This window comes from Haliotis rufescens, unplaced genomic scaffold (assembly GCF_023055435.1).
Source record: "Haliotis rufescens isolate VD_foot unplaced genomic scaffold, xgHalRufe1.0.p SCAF_10, whole genome shotgun sequence".
NCBI lineage: Eukaryota > Metazoa > Mollusca > Gastropoda > Lepetellida > Haliotidae > Haliotis > Haliotis rufescens.
The window spans coordinates 28,179,596-28,198,377 of NW_025963780.1; the positions used below are offsets into that span (position 1 = coordinate 28,179,596).

General features: G+C 31.3%; 1 protein-coding gene across 3 annotated transcripts in view; it reads right to left on the reverse strand.

Moving 5' to 3' along the window:
- The window catches only part of LOC124135046 (SWI/SNF-related matrix-associated actin-dependent regulator of chromatin subfamily A-like protein 1), a 55,963-nt gene continuing 37,181 nt past the window's right edge, over window positions 1–18,782 (reverse strand). For 2 of the 3 annotated variants that reach the window (XM_046500210.2, XM_046500211.2), the window contains exons 16-17: window positions 1,568–1,718; window positions 1–996 (exon numbers count right to left, since the gene is read on the reverse strand). In XM_046500210.2, the coding sequence (XP_046356166.1) occupies window positions 788–996; window positions 1,568–1,718 (360 nt within the window). In that variant the 3' untranslated portion in view covers window positions 1–787. The remainder of the gene's footprint in view (window positions 997–1,567; window positions 1,719–18,782) is intronic. The other variant, XM_046500212.2, reaches the window with a different exon arrangement.

An 18,782-nucleotide genomic window follows, 5' to 3' on the forward strand; every position in this document is an offset into this window, starting at 1 on the left:
AACATATCACAGTTTTATTTGTTTGACAAAATTGTACAAATTTACAGCAGAAAACATAGCACTTACATATACAAAATATTCTCATAACAACAATCGCAATATGTCCTTGTGATGCTAACTGTATCCCTTTTAGATAAATGTAATTTATCACAAGGTACTTTTTTAAATATCAATGTTCTTGTCATGACATATGATAACTAATATACATGCTATTTTACCACATCTATATTACACATGCCATGATAAAGTGTTCTGATTGAGAACCGGACCTTGCAGAGAAGCAGACAGTCCTCAGTTATCCATACATTCCTACTCATCTGACAGTGTTCAAAGATGGCGTCATCTCCAACAATATGGGGGGCGGTCGGGTAGCCTAGTGGTTAAAGCGTTAGTTGTCACGCCGAAGACCCGGGTTCGATTCCCGACGTGGGTACAATGTGTGAAGTCCATTTCTGGTGTCCCCTGCCGTGATATTGCTGGAATATTGCTAAAAGCGGCGTAAAACCATACTCACTCACTCACTCCAACAATATGGCTAGGGATGACTTTTTGACCCCAATTATCCATTTATTCCTACTCATCTGACTGTGTGAAGATGGCTTAATCTGTAACAATATTGCCAGGCGTGCCTTATTGACCTCTGTTAGCCATACATTCCTACTCATCCTACAGTGTTTAAAGATGGCTTCATCTCCTACATTAACAATGTGGCTAAAGATGAACACAAGTCTGGCAATGACTGATTTAGACTAGACCAAGGATGGACAGTGTGTCAACATTCATCCTTTCACAGTTTTCTCTTTTTGAGATCAGGCTCGTGTATCTCCTCATCCCAGTCGACGTCGTCTGTGAGAGCCAGCATGTCTTCACTGGTCAGGGTGTCAAAGAAATCATCTGAATCAAAGTCTTCGTCCTGGGTCTTGGAGTCCTGTGATGCCTTGTCTTCACTCTTTGTCACAAAGAATTTATCAATATTGGACTGACGAGCAGTGTGTGCTGAAAGAATGATTTTAATAAGGTCTCATTTCTTAGAGCCAGAGAGAGTGAGAGAGGGGGAGATTAGATGAGAGTCATGCAGGGGCTTACATTCCCCTTTTTGATTCATACTATACTGAACATTTCATTGGGGAGGGTGAATTTCAGTCATATAAGAGTGTGTCAGCCTGATGTGGGAGGAAAACTTGAAATGATGCAGGTCTTAGAAATTTTACACTTAGGAACCAGAATAAATAAATGAATGACAGTGAGTGGTTCAGCGCCACTTTGAACAGTACACATATTTCAGTTATTTTAGAGAGTGTCAGCTTGATGTGGGAGCCCGAAATGGCCACGGCCAGGCTTGTGTATGGCACAGACAAACCAAGAATTATCATCAGGTGAATCGGGGATAGAAACCCACCATCTAAGCTTTATGGTATGCCCAAAGGAGGCAACTCTCCCCCTAAATTGCAGCTCCTGAGACAACTGGATAACTCATGCCCCCAAAGATATTTCTGAGTAAAGGAACAAATCAGAACAATAAACATCTTGTAAATATCTGGTCAACATCCAATTCAAGACAATCAACCTGCTCTTTTTTCCTGCTTGTCTGGAGATATGGCAGGAGAGATGGACGTTGATGGTTTAGTGGGTTCTTCATCGGGCTTATCACCTTCCACCTCTCCTTCCTCAATGAAAGAATCCTCAAAATAGTCCATGATGTCCTTAGATCTAGAATCCTACAAACAATATGATGTGAATGCATCCTTAGACCTAGAGTTCTACAAATAATATGACATGTATTTATACTTAGATCTAGTATCCTACAAACAATGATATGTATTTATCCTCAGATAAAGAATCCTACAAACAATATGACATGTATATATCCTTAGATAAAGAATCCTACAAACAATATGACATGTATGTATCTTTAGATGAAGAATACAAAAAACAATATGACAGGATTTATCCTCAGACCTAGAATCCTGCATATCCTATTTATCCTCAGATCAAAAATCCTTCAAACAATATGACATGTATTTATCCTTATAGCTAGAATCCTACCAACAATATGACGTGTATTTATCCTCAGATCACGAATCCTACAAACAATATGATGTGTATTTATCCTTATAGCCAGAATTCTACAAACAATATGACATGTACTTATCCTCAGATCAAGAATCCTACAAACAATATGACATGTATTTATTCTCAGATAAAGAATCGTAAAAACAATATGATGTGTATTCATCCTTATAGCTAGAATCCTACAAACAATATGACATGTATTTATACTCAGATCAAGAATCCTACAAACAATATGAAATGCATTTATCCATATAGCTAGAATCCTACAAACAATATGACATGTATTTATCCTTTTAGATAGAATCCTACAAATAATATCAAATGTATATATCCTCAGATCAAGAATCCTACAAACAATATCTGTAATTATCCTTATACCTAGAATCCTACAAACAATATGACATGTATTTATCCTCAGATCAAGAATCCTACAAACAATACCTGTAATTATCCTTATAGCTAGAATCCAACAAACAATATGACATGTATTTATCCTCAGATCAAGAATCCTACAAACAATATGACATGTATTTATCCTTATAGCTAGAATCCTACCAACAATATGACATGTATTTATCCTCAGATCAAGAATCCTACAAAAAATATGACATGTATTTATCCTCAGATCAAGAATCCTACAAACAATATGATATGTAATCATCCTTTTAGCTAGAATTCTACAAACAATATCATGTGTATTTATCCTCAGATCAAGAATTCTACAAACAATATGAAATGCATTTATCCATATAGCTAGAATCCTACAAACAATATGACATGTATTTATCCTTTTAGATAGAATCCTACAAACAATATGACATGTATTTATCCTCAGATCAAGAATCCTACAAACAATATCTGTAATTATCCTTATACCTAGAATCCTACAAACAATATGACATGTATTTATCCTCAGATCAAGAATCCTACAAACAATACCTGTAATTATCCTTATAGCTAGATTCCAACAAACAATATGACATGTATTTATCCTCAGATCAAGAATCCTACAAACAATATGACATGTATTTATCCTTATAGCTAGAATCCTACAAACAATATGACATGTATTTATCCTCAGATCAAGAATCCTACAAACAATATGACATGTATTTATCCTCAGATCAAGAATCCTACAAACAAAATGATATGTAATCATCCTTTTAGCTAGAATTCTACAAACAATATCATGTGTATTTATCCTCAGATCAAGATTCCTATAAAAACAATATCATGTGTATTTATCCTTACAGCAAGAGTTCTACAAACAATATGACATGTATTTATCCTCAGATCAAGAATACTACAAACAATATGATGTGTATTTATCCTTATAGCTAGAATCCTACAAACAATATGACATGTATTTATCCTCAGATCAAGAATCCTACAAACAATATGACATGTATTTATCCTTATAGCTAGAGCTCTACAAACAATATGACATGCATTTATGCTCAGATCAAGAATCCTACAAACAATATGACATGTATTTATCCTCTGATCAAGAATCTTACGAACAATATGACATGTATTTATCCTCAGATCAAGAATCCTACAACTAATATGATGTGTATTTATCCTTATAGCTAGAATCCTACAAACAATATGATGTGTATTTATCCTTATAGCTAGAATCCTACAAACAATTTGACGTGTTTTTATCCTCAGATCAAGAATCCTACAAACAATATGACATGTATTTATCCTTTTTGCCAGAGTTCTACAAACAATATGACATGTATTTATCCTCAGATCAAGAATCCTACAAACAATATGACATGTATTTATCCTTTTTGCCAGAGTTCTACAAACAATATGACATGTATTTATGCTTAGATCAAGAATCCTACAAACAATATGACATGTATTTATCCTCAGATCAAGAATCCTACAAACAATATGATATGTAATCATCCTTATAGCTAGAATTCTACAAACAATATCATGTGTATTTATCCTCAGATCAAGAATCCTACAAACAATATGAAATGCATTTATCCATATAGCTAGAATCCTACAAACAATATGACATGTATTTATCCTTATAGCTAGAATCCTACCAACAATATGACATGTATTTATCCTCAGATCAAGAATCCTACAAACAATATGACATGTATTTATCCTCAGATCAAGAATCCTACAAACAATATGACATGTATTTATCCTTATAGCTAGAGCTCTACAAACAATATGACATGCATTTATGCTCAGATCAAGAATCCTACAAACAATATGACATGTATTTATCCTCTGATCAAGAATCTTACGAACAATATGACATGTATTTATCCTCAGATCAAGAATCCTACAACTAATATGATGTGTATTTATCCTTATAGCTAGAATCCTACAAACAATATGATGTGTATTTATCCTTATAGCTAGAATCCTACAAACAATTTGACGTGTTTTTATCCTCAGATCAAGAATCCTACAAACAATATGACATGTATTTATCCTTTTTGCCAGAGTTCTACAAACAATATGACATGTATTTATCCTCAGATCAAGAATCCTACAAACAATATGACATGTATTTATCCTTTTTGCCAGAGTTCTACAAACAATATGACATGTATTTATGCTTAGATCAAGAATCCTACAAACAATATGACATGTATTTATCCTCAGATCAAGAATCCTACAAACAATATGATATGTAATCATCCTTATAGCTAGAATTCTACAAACAATATCATGTGTATTTATCCTCAGATCAAGAATCCTACAAACAATATGAAATGCATTTATCCATATAGCTAGAATCCTACAAACAATATGACATGTATTTATCCTTATAGCTAGAATCCTACCAACAATATGACATGTATTTATCCTCAGATCAAGAATCCTACAAACAATATGACATGTATTTATCCTCAGATCAAGAATCCTACAAACAATATGATATGTAATCATCCTTTTAGCTAGAATTCTACAAACAATATCATGTGTATTTATCCTCAGATCAAGAATCCTATAAAAACAATATCATGTGTATTTATCCTTATAGCAAGAGTTCTACAAACAATATGACATGTATTTATCCTCAGATCAAGAATACTACAAACAATATGATGTGTATTTATCCTTATAGCTAGAGCTCTACAAACAATATGACATGCATTTATGCTCAGATCAAGAATCCTACAAACAATATGACATGTATTTATCCTTTTTGCCAGAGTTCTACAAACAATATGACATGTATTTATCCTCAGATCAAGAATCCTACAAACAATATGACATGTATTTATCCTTATAGCTAGAATCCTACCAACAATATGACATGTATTTATCCTCAGATCAAGAATCCTACAAAAAATATGACATGTATTTATCCTCAGATCAAGAATCCTACAAACAATATGATATGTAATCATCCTTTTAGCTAGAATTCTACAAACAATATCATGTGTATTTATCCTCAGATCAAGAATCCTACAAACAATATGAAATGCATTTATCCATATAGCTAGAATCCTACAAACAATATGACATGTATTTATCCTTTTAGATAGAATCCTACAAACAATATGACATGTATTTATCCTCAGATCAAGAATCCTACAAACAATATCTGTAATTATCCTTATACCTAGAATCCTACAAACAATATGACATGTATTTATCCTCAGATCAAGAATCCTACAAACAATACCTGTAATTATCCTTATAGCTAGAATCCAACAAACAATATGACATGTATTTATCCTCAGATCAAGAATCCTACAAACAATATGACATGTATTTATCCTTATAGCTAGAATCCTACAAACAATATGACATGTATTTATCCTCAGATCAAGAATCCTACAAACAATATGACATGTATTTATCCTCAGATCAAGAATCCTACAAACAAAATGATATGTAATCATCCTTTTAGCTAGAATTCTACAAACAATATCATGTGTATTTATCCTCAGATCAAGAATCCTATAAAAACAATATCATGTGTATTTATCCTTACAGCAAGAGTTCTACAAACAATATGACATGTATTTATCCTCAGATCAAGAATACTACAAACAATATGATGTGTATTTATCCTTATAGCTAGAATCCTACAAACAATATGACATGTATTTATCCTCAGATCAAGAATCCTACAAACAATATGACATGTATTTATCCTTATAGCTAGAGCTCTACAAACAATATGACATGCATTTATGCTCAGATCAAGAATCCTACAAACAATATGACATGTATTTATCCTCAGATCAAGAATCTTACGAACAATATGACATGTATTTATCCTCAGATCAAGAATCTTACGAACAATATGACATGTATTTATCCTCAGATCAAGAATCCTACAACTAATATGATGTGTATTATCCTTATAGCTAGAATCCTACAAACAATATGACATGTATTTATCCTCAGATCAAGAATCCTACAAACAATATGACATGTATTTATCCTTATAGCTAGAGCTCTACAAACAATATGACATGCATTTATGCTCAGATCAAGAATCCTACAAACAATATGACATGTATTTATCCTCAGATCAAGAATCTTACGAACAATATGACATGTATTTATCCTCAGATCAAGAATCTTACGAACAATATGACATGTATTTATCCTCAGATCAAGAATCCTAAAACTAATATGATGTGTATTATCCTTATAGCTAGAATCCTACAAACAATATGACGTGTTTTTATCCTCAGTTCAAGAATCCTACAAACAATATGACATGTATTTATCCTTTTTGCCAGAGTTCTACAAACAATATGACATGTATTTATCCTCAGATCAAGAATCCTACAAACAATATGACATGTATTTATCCTTTTTGCCAGAGTTCTACAAACAATATGACATGTATTTATGCTTAGATCAAGAATCCTACAAACAATATGACATGTATTTATCCTCAGATCAAGAATCCTACAAACAATATGATATGTAATCATCCTTATAGCTAGAATTCTACAAACAATATCATGTGTATTTATCCTCAGATCAAGAATCCTACAAACAATATGAAATGCATTTATCCATATAGCTAGAATCCTACAAACAATATGACATGTATTTATCCTTTTAGATAGAATCCTACAAACAATATCAAATGTATTTATCCTCAGATCAAGAATCCTACAAACAATATCTGTAATTATCCTTATACCTAGAATCCTACAAACAATATGACATGTATTTATCCTCAGATCAAGAATCCTACAAACAATACCTGTAATTATCCTTATAGCTAGAATCCAACAAACAATATGACATGTATTTATCCTCAGATCAAGAATCCTACAAACAATATGACATGTATTTATCCTTATAGCTAGAATCCTACCAACAATATGACATGCATTTATGCTCAGATCAAGAATCCTACAAACAATATGACATGTATTTATCCTCAGATCAAGAATCCTACAAACAATATGATATGTAATCATCCTTTTAGCTAGAATTCTACAAACAATATCATGTGTATTTATCCTCAGATCAAGAATCCTATAAAAACAATATCATGTGTATTTATCCTTATAGCAAGAGTTCTACAAACAATATGACATGTATTTATCCTCAGATCAAGAATACTACAAACAATATGATGTGTATTTATCCTTATAGCTAGAGCTCTACAAACAATATGACATGCATTTATGCTCAGATCAAGAATCCTACAAACAATATGACATGTATTTATCCTTTTTGCCAGAGTTCTACAAACAATATGACATGTATTTATCCTCAGATCAAGAATCCTACAAACAATATGACATGTATTTATCCTTATAGCTAGAATCCTACCAACAATATGACATGTATTTATCCTCAGATCAAGAATCCTACAAAAAATATGACATGTATTTATCCTCAGATCAAGAATCCTACAAACAATATGATATGTAATCATCCTTTTAGCTAGAATTCTACAAACAATATCATGTGTATTTATCCTCAGATCAAGAATCCTACAAACAATATGAAATGCATTTATCCATATAGCTAGAATCCTACAAACAATATGACATGTATTTATCCTTTTAGATAGAATCCTACAAACAATATGACATGTATTTATCCTCAGATCAAGAATCCTACAAACAATATCTGTAATTATCCTTATACCTAGAATCCTACAAACAATATGACATGTATTTATCCTCAGATCAAGAATCCTACAAACAATACCTGTAATTATCCTTATAGCTAGAATCCAACAAACAATATGACATGTATTTATCCTCAGATCAAGAATCCTACAAACAATATGACATGTATTTATCCTTATAGCTAGAATCCTACAAACAATATGACATGTATTTATCCTCAGATCAAGAATCCTACAAACAATATGACATGTATTTATCCTCAGATCAAGAATCCTACAAACAAAATGATATGTAATCATCCTTTTAGCTAGAATTCTACAAACAATATCATGTGTATTTATCCTCAGATCAAGAATCCTATAAAAACAATATCATGTGTATTTATCCTTACAGCAAGAGTTCTACAAACAATATGACATGTATTTATCCTCAGATCAAGAATACTACAAACAATATGATGTGTATTTATCCTTATAGCTAGAATCCTACAAACAATATGACATGTATTTATCCTCAGATCAAGAATCCTACAAACAATATGACATGTATTTATCCTTATAGCTAGAGCTCTACAAACAATATGACATGCATTTATGCTCAGATCAAGAATCCTACAAACAATATGACATGTATTTATCCTCAGATCAAGAATCTTACGAACAATATGACATGTATTTATCCTCAGATCAAGAATCTTACGAACAATATGACATGTATTTATCCTCAGATCAAGAATCCTACAACTAATATGATGTGTATTATCCTTATAGCTAGAATCCTACAAACAATATGACATGTATTTATCCTCAGATCAAGAATCCTACAAACAATATGACATGTATTTATCCTTATAGCTAGAGCTCTACAAACAATATGACATGCATTTATGCTCAGATCAAGAATCCTACAAACAATATGACATGTATTTATCCTCAGATCAAGAATCTTACGAACAATATGACATGTATTTATCCTCAGATCAAGAATCTTACGAACAATATGACATGTATTTATCCTCAGATCAAGAATCCTAAAACTAATATGATGTGTATTATCCTTATAGCTAGAATCCTACAAACAATATGACGTGTTTTTATCCTCAGTTCAAGAATCCTACAAACAATATGACATGTATTTATCCTTTTTGCCAGAGTTCTACAAACAATATGACATGTATTTATCCTCAGATCAAAAATCCTTCAAACAATATGACATGTATTTATCCTTTTTGCCAGAGTTCTACAAACAATATGACATGTATTTATGCTTAGATCAAGAATCCTACAAACAATATGACATGTATTTATCCTCAGATCAAGAATCCTACAAACAATATGATATGTAATCATCCTTATAGCTAGAATTCTACAAACAATATCATGTGTATTTATCCTCAGATCAAGAATCCTACAAACAATATGAAATGCATTTATCCATATAGCTAGAATCCTACAAACAATATGACATGTATTTATCCTTTTAGATAGAATCCTACAAACAATATCAAATGTATTTATCCTCAGATCAAGAATCCTACAAACAATATCTGTAATTATCCTTATACCTAGAATCCTACAAACAATATGACATGTATTTATCCTCAGATCAAGAATCCTACAAACAATACCTGTAATTATCCTTATAGCTAGAATCCAACAAACAATATGACATGTATTTATCCTCAGATCAAGAATCCTACAAACAATATGACATGTATTTATCCTTATAGCTAGAATCCTACCAACAATATGACATGCATTTATGCTCAGATCAAGAATCCTACAAACAATATGACATGTATTTATCCTCAGATCAAGAATCCTACAAACAATATGATATGTAATCATCCTTTTAGCTAGAATTCTACAAACAATATCATGTGTATTTATCCTCAGATCAAGAATCCTATAAAAACAATATCATGTGTATTTATCCTTATAGCAAGAGTTCTACAAACAATATGACATGTATTTATCCTCAGATCAAGAATACTACAAACAATATGATGTGTATTTATCCTTATAGCTAGAGCTCTACAAACAATATGACATGCATTTATGCTCAGATCAAGAATCCTACAAACAATATGACATGTATTTATCCTCAGATCAAGAATCTTATGAACAATATGACATGTATTTATCCTCAGATCAAGACTCCTACAACTAATATGATGTGTATTTATCCTTATAGCTAGAGCTCTACAAACAATATGACATGCATTTATGCTCAGATCAAGAATCCTACAAACAATATGATGTGTATTTATCCTTATAGCTAGAATCCTACAAACAATATGACGTGTTTTTATCCTCAGATCAAGAATCCTACAAACAATATGACATGTATTTATCCTTATAGCTAGAATCCTACAAACAATATGACATGTATTTATCCTCAGATCAAGACTCCTACAAACAATATGATGTGTTTTTATCCTCAGATCAAGAATCCTACAAACAATATGACGTGTATTTATCCTCAGATCAAGAATCCTACAAACAATATGACATGTATTTATCCTCAGATCAAGAATCCTACAAACAATATGACATGTATTTATCCTTATAGCTAGAATCCTACCAACAATATGACATGCATTTATGCTCAGATCAAGAATCCTACAAACAATATGACATGTATTTATCCTCAGATCAAGAATCCTACAAACAATATGATATGTAATCATCCTTTTAGCTAGAATTCTACAAACAATATCATGTGTATTTATCCTCAGATCAAGAATCCTATAAAAACAATATCATGTGTATTTATCCTTATAGCAAGAGTTCTACAAACAATATGACATGTATTTATCCTCAGATCAAGAATACTACAAACAATATGATGTGTATTTATCCTTATAGCTAGAGCTCTACAAACAATATGACATGCATTTATGCTCAGATCAAGAATCCTACAAACAATATGACATGTATTTATCCTCAGATCAAGAATCTTATGAACAATATGACATGTATTTATCCTCAGATCAAGACTCCTACAACTAATATGATGTGTATTTATCCTTATAGCTAGAGCTCTACAAACAATATGACATGCATTTATGCTCAGATCAAGAATCCTACAAACAATATGATGTGTATTTATCCTTATAGCTAGAATCCTACAAACAATATGACGTGTTTTTATCCTCAGATCAAGAATCCTACAAACAATATGACATGTATTTATCCTTATAGCTCTAGAATCCTACAAATAATATGACATGTATTTATCCTCAGATCAAGACTCCTCCAAACAATATGACATGTATTTATCCTTATAGCTAGAATCCTACAAACAATATGACATGTATTTATCCTCAGATCAAGACTCCTACAACTAATATGATGTGTATTTATCCTTATAGCTAGAATCCTACAAACAATATGACATGTTTTTATCCTCAGATCAAGAATCCTACAAACAATATGATGTGTATTTATCCTTTTTGCCAGAGTTCTACAAACAATATGACATGTATTTATCCTCAGATCAAGAATCCTACAAACAATATGACATGTATTTATCCTCAGATCAAGAATCCTACAAACAATATGACATGTATTTATCCTCAGATCAAGACTCCTACAACTAATATGAGGTGTATTTATCCTTATAGCTAGAATCCTACAAACAATATGACATGTTTTTATCCTTATAGCTAGAATCCTACAAACAATATCATGTGTATTTATCCTCAGATCAAGAATCCTACAAACAATATGACATGTATTTATCCTTATAGCTAGAGCTCTACAAACAATATGACATCCATTTATGCTCAGATCAAGAATCCTACAAACAATATGACATGTATTTATCCTCAGATCAAGAATCTTATGAACAATATGACATGTATTTATCCTCAGATCAAGAATCCTACAACTAATATGATGTGTATTATCCTTATAGCTAGAATCCTACAAACAATATCATGTGTATTTATCCTCAGATCAAGAATCCTACAAACAATATGACATGTATTTATCCTCAGATCAAGACTCCTACAACTAATATGATGTGTATTTATCCTTATAGCTAGAATCCTACAAACAATATGACTAGTTTTTATCCTCAGATCAAGAATCCTACAAACAATGACATGTATTTATCCTCAGATCAAGAATCCTACAAACAATATGATGTGTATTTATCCTTATAGCTAGAATCCTACAAACAATATGACATGTATTTATCCTCAGATCAAGAATCCTACAAACAATATGACATGTATTTATCCTTATAGCTAGAGCTCTACAAACAATATGACATGCATTTATGCTCAGATCAAGAATCCTACAAAAAATATGACATGTATTTATCCTCAGATCAAGAATCTTATGAACAATATGACATGTATTTATCCTCAGATCAAGACTCCTACAACTAATATGATGTGTATTTATCCTTATAGCTAGAATCCTACAAACAATATGACATGTATTTATCCTCAGATCAAGAATCCTACAAACAATATTACATGTATTTTTTTTATGTGTATTTATCCTTATAGCTAGAATCCTACAACCAATACGACGTGTATTTTTTTTATGTGTATTTATCCTTATAGCTAGAATCCTACAAACAATATGACATGTATTTATCCTTTTTGCCAGAGTTCTACAAACAATATGACATGTATTTATCCTCAGATCAAGAATCCTACAACTAATATGATGTGTATTTATCCTTATAGCTAGAATCCTACAAACAATATGACATGTATTTATCCTCAGATCAAGAATCCTACAAACAATATTACATGTATTTATCCTTATAGCTAGAATACTACAAACAATATGACACGTATTTATCCTCAGATCAAGAATCCTACAACCAATACGACGTGTATTTTTTTTATGTGTATTTATCCTTATAGCTAGAATCCTACAAACAATATGACATGTATTTATCCTCAGATCAAGACTCCTACAACTAATATGATGTGTATTTATCCTTATAGCTAGAATCCTACAAACAATATGATGTGTATTTATCCTCAGATCAAGAATCTTACGAACAATATGACATGCATTTATGCTGAGATCAAGAATCCTACAAACAATATGACATGTATTTATCCTCTGATCAAGAATCTTACGAACAATATGACATGTATTTATCCTCAGATCAAGACTCCTACAACTAATATGATGTGTATTTATCCTTATAGCTAGAATCCTACAAACAATATGACATGTTTTTATCCTCAGATCAAGACTCCTACAACTAATATGATGTGTATTTATCCTTATAGCTAGAATCCTACAAACAATATGACATGTTTTTATCCTCAGATCAAGAATCCTACAAACAATATGATGTGTATTTATCCTTTTTGCCGGAGTTCTACAAACAATACCTGTAATTATCCTTATAGCTAGAATCCAACAAACAATATGACATGTATTTATCCTCAGATCAAGAATCCTACAAACAATATTACATGTATTTATCCTTATAGCTAGAATACTACAAACAATATGACACGTATTTATCCTCAGATCAAGAATCCTACAACCAATACGACGTGTATTTTTTTTATGTGTATTTATCCTTATAGCTAGAATCCTACAAACAATATGACATGTATTTATCCTCAGATCAAGACTCCTACAACTAATATGATGTGTATTTATCCTTATAGCTAGAATCCTACAAACAATATGATGTGTATTTATCCTCAGATCAAGAATCTTACGAACAATATGACATGCATTTATGCTGAGATCAAGAATCCTACAAACAATATGACATGTATTTATCCTCTGATCAAGAATCTTACGAACAATATGACATGTATTTATCCTCAGATCAAGACTCCTACAACTAATATGATGTGTATTTATCCTTATAGCTAGAATCCTACAAACAATATGACATGTTTTTATCCTCAGATCAAGACTCCTACAACTAATATGATGTGTATTTATCCTTATAGCTAGAATCCTACAAACAATATGACATGTTTTTATCCTCAGATCAAGAATCCTACAAACAATATGATGTGTATTTATCCTTTTTGCCAGAGTTCTACAAACAATATGACATGTATTTATCCTCAGATCAAGAATCCTACAAACAATATGACATGTATTTATCCTCAGATCAAGAATCCTACAAACAATATGACATGTATTTATCCTCAGATCAAGACTCCTACAACTAATATGATGTGTATTTATCCTTATAGCTAGAATCCTACAAACAATATGACATGTTTTTATCCTCAGATCAAGAATCCTACAAACAATGACATGTATTTATCCTTATAGCTAGAATTCTACAAACAATATCATGTGTATTTATCCTCAGATCAAGAATCCTATAAAAACAATATCATGTGTATTTATCCTTATAGCAAGAGTTCTACAAACAATATGACATGTATTTATCCTCAGATCAAGAATACTACAAACAATATGATGTGTATTTATCCTTATAGCTAGAGCTCTACAAACAATATGACATGCATTTATGCTCAGATCAAGAATCCTACAAACAATATGACATGTATTTATCCTCAGATCAAGAATCTTATGAACAATATGACATGTATTTATCCTCAGATCAAGACTCCTACAACTAATATGATGTGTATTTATCCTTATAGCTAGAGCTCTACAAACAATATGACATGCATTTATGCTCAGATCAAGAATCCTACAAACAATATGATGTGTATTTATCCTTATAGCTAGAATCCTACAAACAATATGACGTGTTTTTATCCTCAGATCAAGAATCCTACAAACAATATGACATGTATTTATCCTTATAGCTAGAATCCTACAAACAATATGACATGTATTTATCCTCAGATCAAGACTCCTACAAACAATATGATGTGTTTTTATCCTCAGATCAAGAATCCTACAAACAATATGACGTGTATTTATCCTCAGATCAAGAATCCTACAAACAATATGACATGTATTTATCCTCAGATCAAGAATCCTACAAACAATATGACATGTATTTATCCTTATAGCTAGAATCCTACCAACAATATGACATGCATTTATGCTCAGATCAAGAATCCTACAAACAATATGACATGTATTTATCCTCAGATCAAGAATCCTACAAACAATATGATATGTAATCATCCTTTTAGCTAGAATTCTACAAACAATATCATGTGTATTTATCCTCAGATCAAGAATCCTATAAAAACAATATCATGTGTATTTATCCTTATAGCAAGAGTTCTACAAACAATATGACATGTATTTATCCTCAGATCAAGAATACTACAAACAATATGATGTGTATTTATCCTTATAGCTAGAGCTCTACAAACAATATGACATGCATTTATGCTCAGATCAAGAATCCTACAAACAATATGACATGTATTTATCCTCAGATCAAGAATCTTATGAACAATATGACATGTATTTATCCTCAGATCAAGACTCCTACAACTAATATGATGTGTATTTATCCTTATAGCTAGAGCTCTACAAACAATATGACATGCATTTATGCTCAGATCAAGAATCCTACAAACAATATGATGTGTATTTATCCTTATAGCTAGAATCCTACAAACAATATGACGTGTTTTTATCCTCAGATCAAGAATCCTACAAACAATATGACATGTATTTATCCTTATAGCTCTAGAATCCTACAAACAATATGACATGTATTTATCCTCAGATCAAGACTCCTCCAAACAATATGACATGTATTTATCCTTATAGCTAGAATCCTACAAACAATATGACATGTATTTATCCTCAGATCAAGACTCCTACAACTAATATGATGTGTATTTATCCTTATAGCTAGAATCCTACAAACAATATGACATGTTTTTATCCTCAGATCAAGAATCCTACAAACAATATGATGTGTATTTATCCTTTTTGCCAGAGTTCTACAAACAATATGACATGTATTTATCCTCAGATCAAGAATCCTACAAACAATATGACATGTATTTATCCTCAGATCAAGAATCCTACAAACAATATGACATGTATTTATCCTCAGATCAAGACTCCTACAACTAATATGAGGTGTATTTATCCTTATAGCTAGAATCCTACAAACAATATGACATGTTTTTATCCTTATAGCTAGAATCCTACAAACAATATCATGTGTATTTATCCTCAGATCAAGAATCCTACAAACAATATGACATGTATTTATCCTTATAGCTAGAGCTCTACAAACAATATGACATCCATTTATGCTCAGATCAAGAATCCTACAAACAATATGACATGTATTTATCCTCAGATCAAGAATCTTATGAACAATATGACATGTATTTATCCTCAGATCAAGAATCCTACAAACAATATGATGTGTATTATCCTTATAGCTAGAATCCTACAAACAATATCATGTGTATTTATCCTCAGATCAAGAATCCTACAAACAATATGACATGTATTTATCCTCAGATCAAGACTCCTACAACTAATATGATGTGTATTTATCCTTATAGCTAGAATCCTACAAACAATATGACTAGTTTTTATCCTCAGATCAAGAATCCTACAAACAATGACATGTATTTATCCTCAGATCAAGAATCCTACAAACAATATGATGTGTATTTATCCTTATAGCTAGAATCCTACAAACAATATGACATGTATTTATCCTCAGATCAAGAATCCTACAAACAATATGACATGTATTTATCCTTATAGCTAGAGCTCTACAAACAATATGACATGCATTTATGCTCAGATCAAGAATCCTACAAAAAATATGACATGTATTTATCCTCAGATCAAGAATCTTATGAACAATATGACATGTATTTATCCTCAGATCAAGACTCCTACAACTAATATGATGTGTATTTATCCTTATAGCTAGAATCCTACAAACAATATGACATGTATTTATACTCAGATCAAGAATCCTACAAACAATATTACATGTATTTTTTTTATGTGTATTTATCCTTATAGCTAGAATCCTACAACCAATACGACGTGTATTTTTTTTATGTGTATTTATCCTTATAGCTAGAATCCTACAAACAATATGACATGTATTTATCCTTTTTGCCAGAGTTCTACAAACAATATGACATGTATTTATCCTCAGATCAAGAATCCTACAACTAATATGATGTGTATTTATCCTTATAGCTAGAATCCTACAAACAATATGACATGTATTTATCCTCAGATCAAGAATCCTACAAACAATATTACATGTATTTATCCTTATAGCTAGAATACTACAAACAATATGACACGTATTTATCCTCAGATCAAGAATCCTACAACCAATACGACGTGTATTTTTTTTATGTGTATTTATCCTTATAGCTAGAATCCTACAAACAATATGACATGTATTTATCCTCAGATCAAGACTCCTACAACTAATATGATGTGTATTTATCCTTATAGCTAGAATCCTACAAACAATATGATGTGTATTTATCCTCAGATCAAGAATCTTACGAACAATATGACATGCATTTATGCTGAGATCAAGAATCCTACAAACAATATGACATGTATTTATCCTCTGATCAAGAATCTTACGAACAATATGACATGTATTTATCCTCAGATCAAGACTCCTACAACTAATATGATGTGTATTTATCCTTATAGCTAGAATCCTACAAACAATATAACATGTTTTTATCCTCAGATCAAGACTCCTACAACTAATATGATGTGTATTTATCCTTATAGCTAGAATCCTACAAACAATATGACATGTTTTTATCCTCAGATCAAGAATCCTACAAACAATATGATGTGTATTTATCCTTTTTGCCAGAGTTCTACAAACAATACCTGTAATTATCCTTATAGCTAGAATCCAACAAACAATATGACATGTATTTATCCTCAGATCAAGAATCCTACAAACAATATTACATGTATTTATCCTTATAGCTAGAATACTACAAACAATATGACACGTATTTATCCTCAGATCAAGAATCCTACAACCAATACGACGTGTATTTTTTTTATGTGTATTTATCCTTATAGCTAGAATCCTACAAACAATATGACATGTATTTATCCTCAGATCAAGACTCCTACAACTAATATGATGTGTATTTATCCTTATAGCTAGAATCCTACAAACAATATGATGTGTATTTATCCTCAGATCAAGAATCTTACGAACAATATGACATGCATTTATGCTGAGATCAAGAATCCTACAAACAATATGACATGTATTTATCCTCTGATCAAGAATCTTACGAACAATATGACATGTATTTATCCTCAGATCAAGACTCCTACAACTAATATGATGTGTATTTATCCTTATAGCTAGAATCCTACAAACAATATGACATGTTTTTATCCTCAGATCAAGACTCCTACAACTAATATGATGTGTATTTATCCTTATAGCTAGAATCCTACAAACAATATGACATGTTTTTATCCTCAGATCAAGAATCCTACAAACAATATGATGTGTATTTATCCTTTTTGCCAGAGTTCTACAAACAATATGACATGTATTTATCCTCAGATCAAGAATCCTACAAACAATATGACATGTATTTATCCTCTGATCAAGAATCCTACAAACAATATGACATGTATTTATCCTCAGATCAAGACTCCTACAACTAATATGATGTGT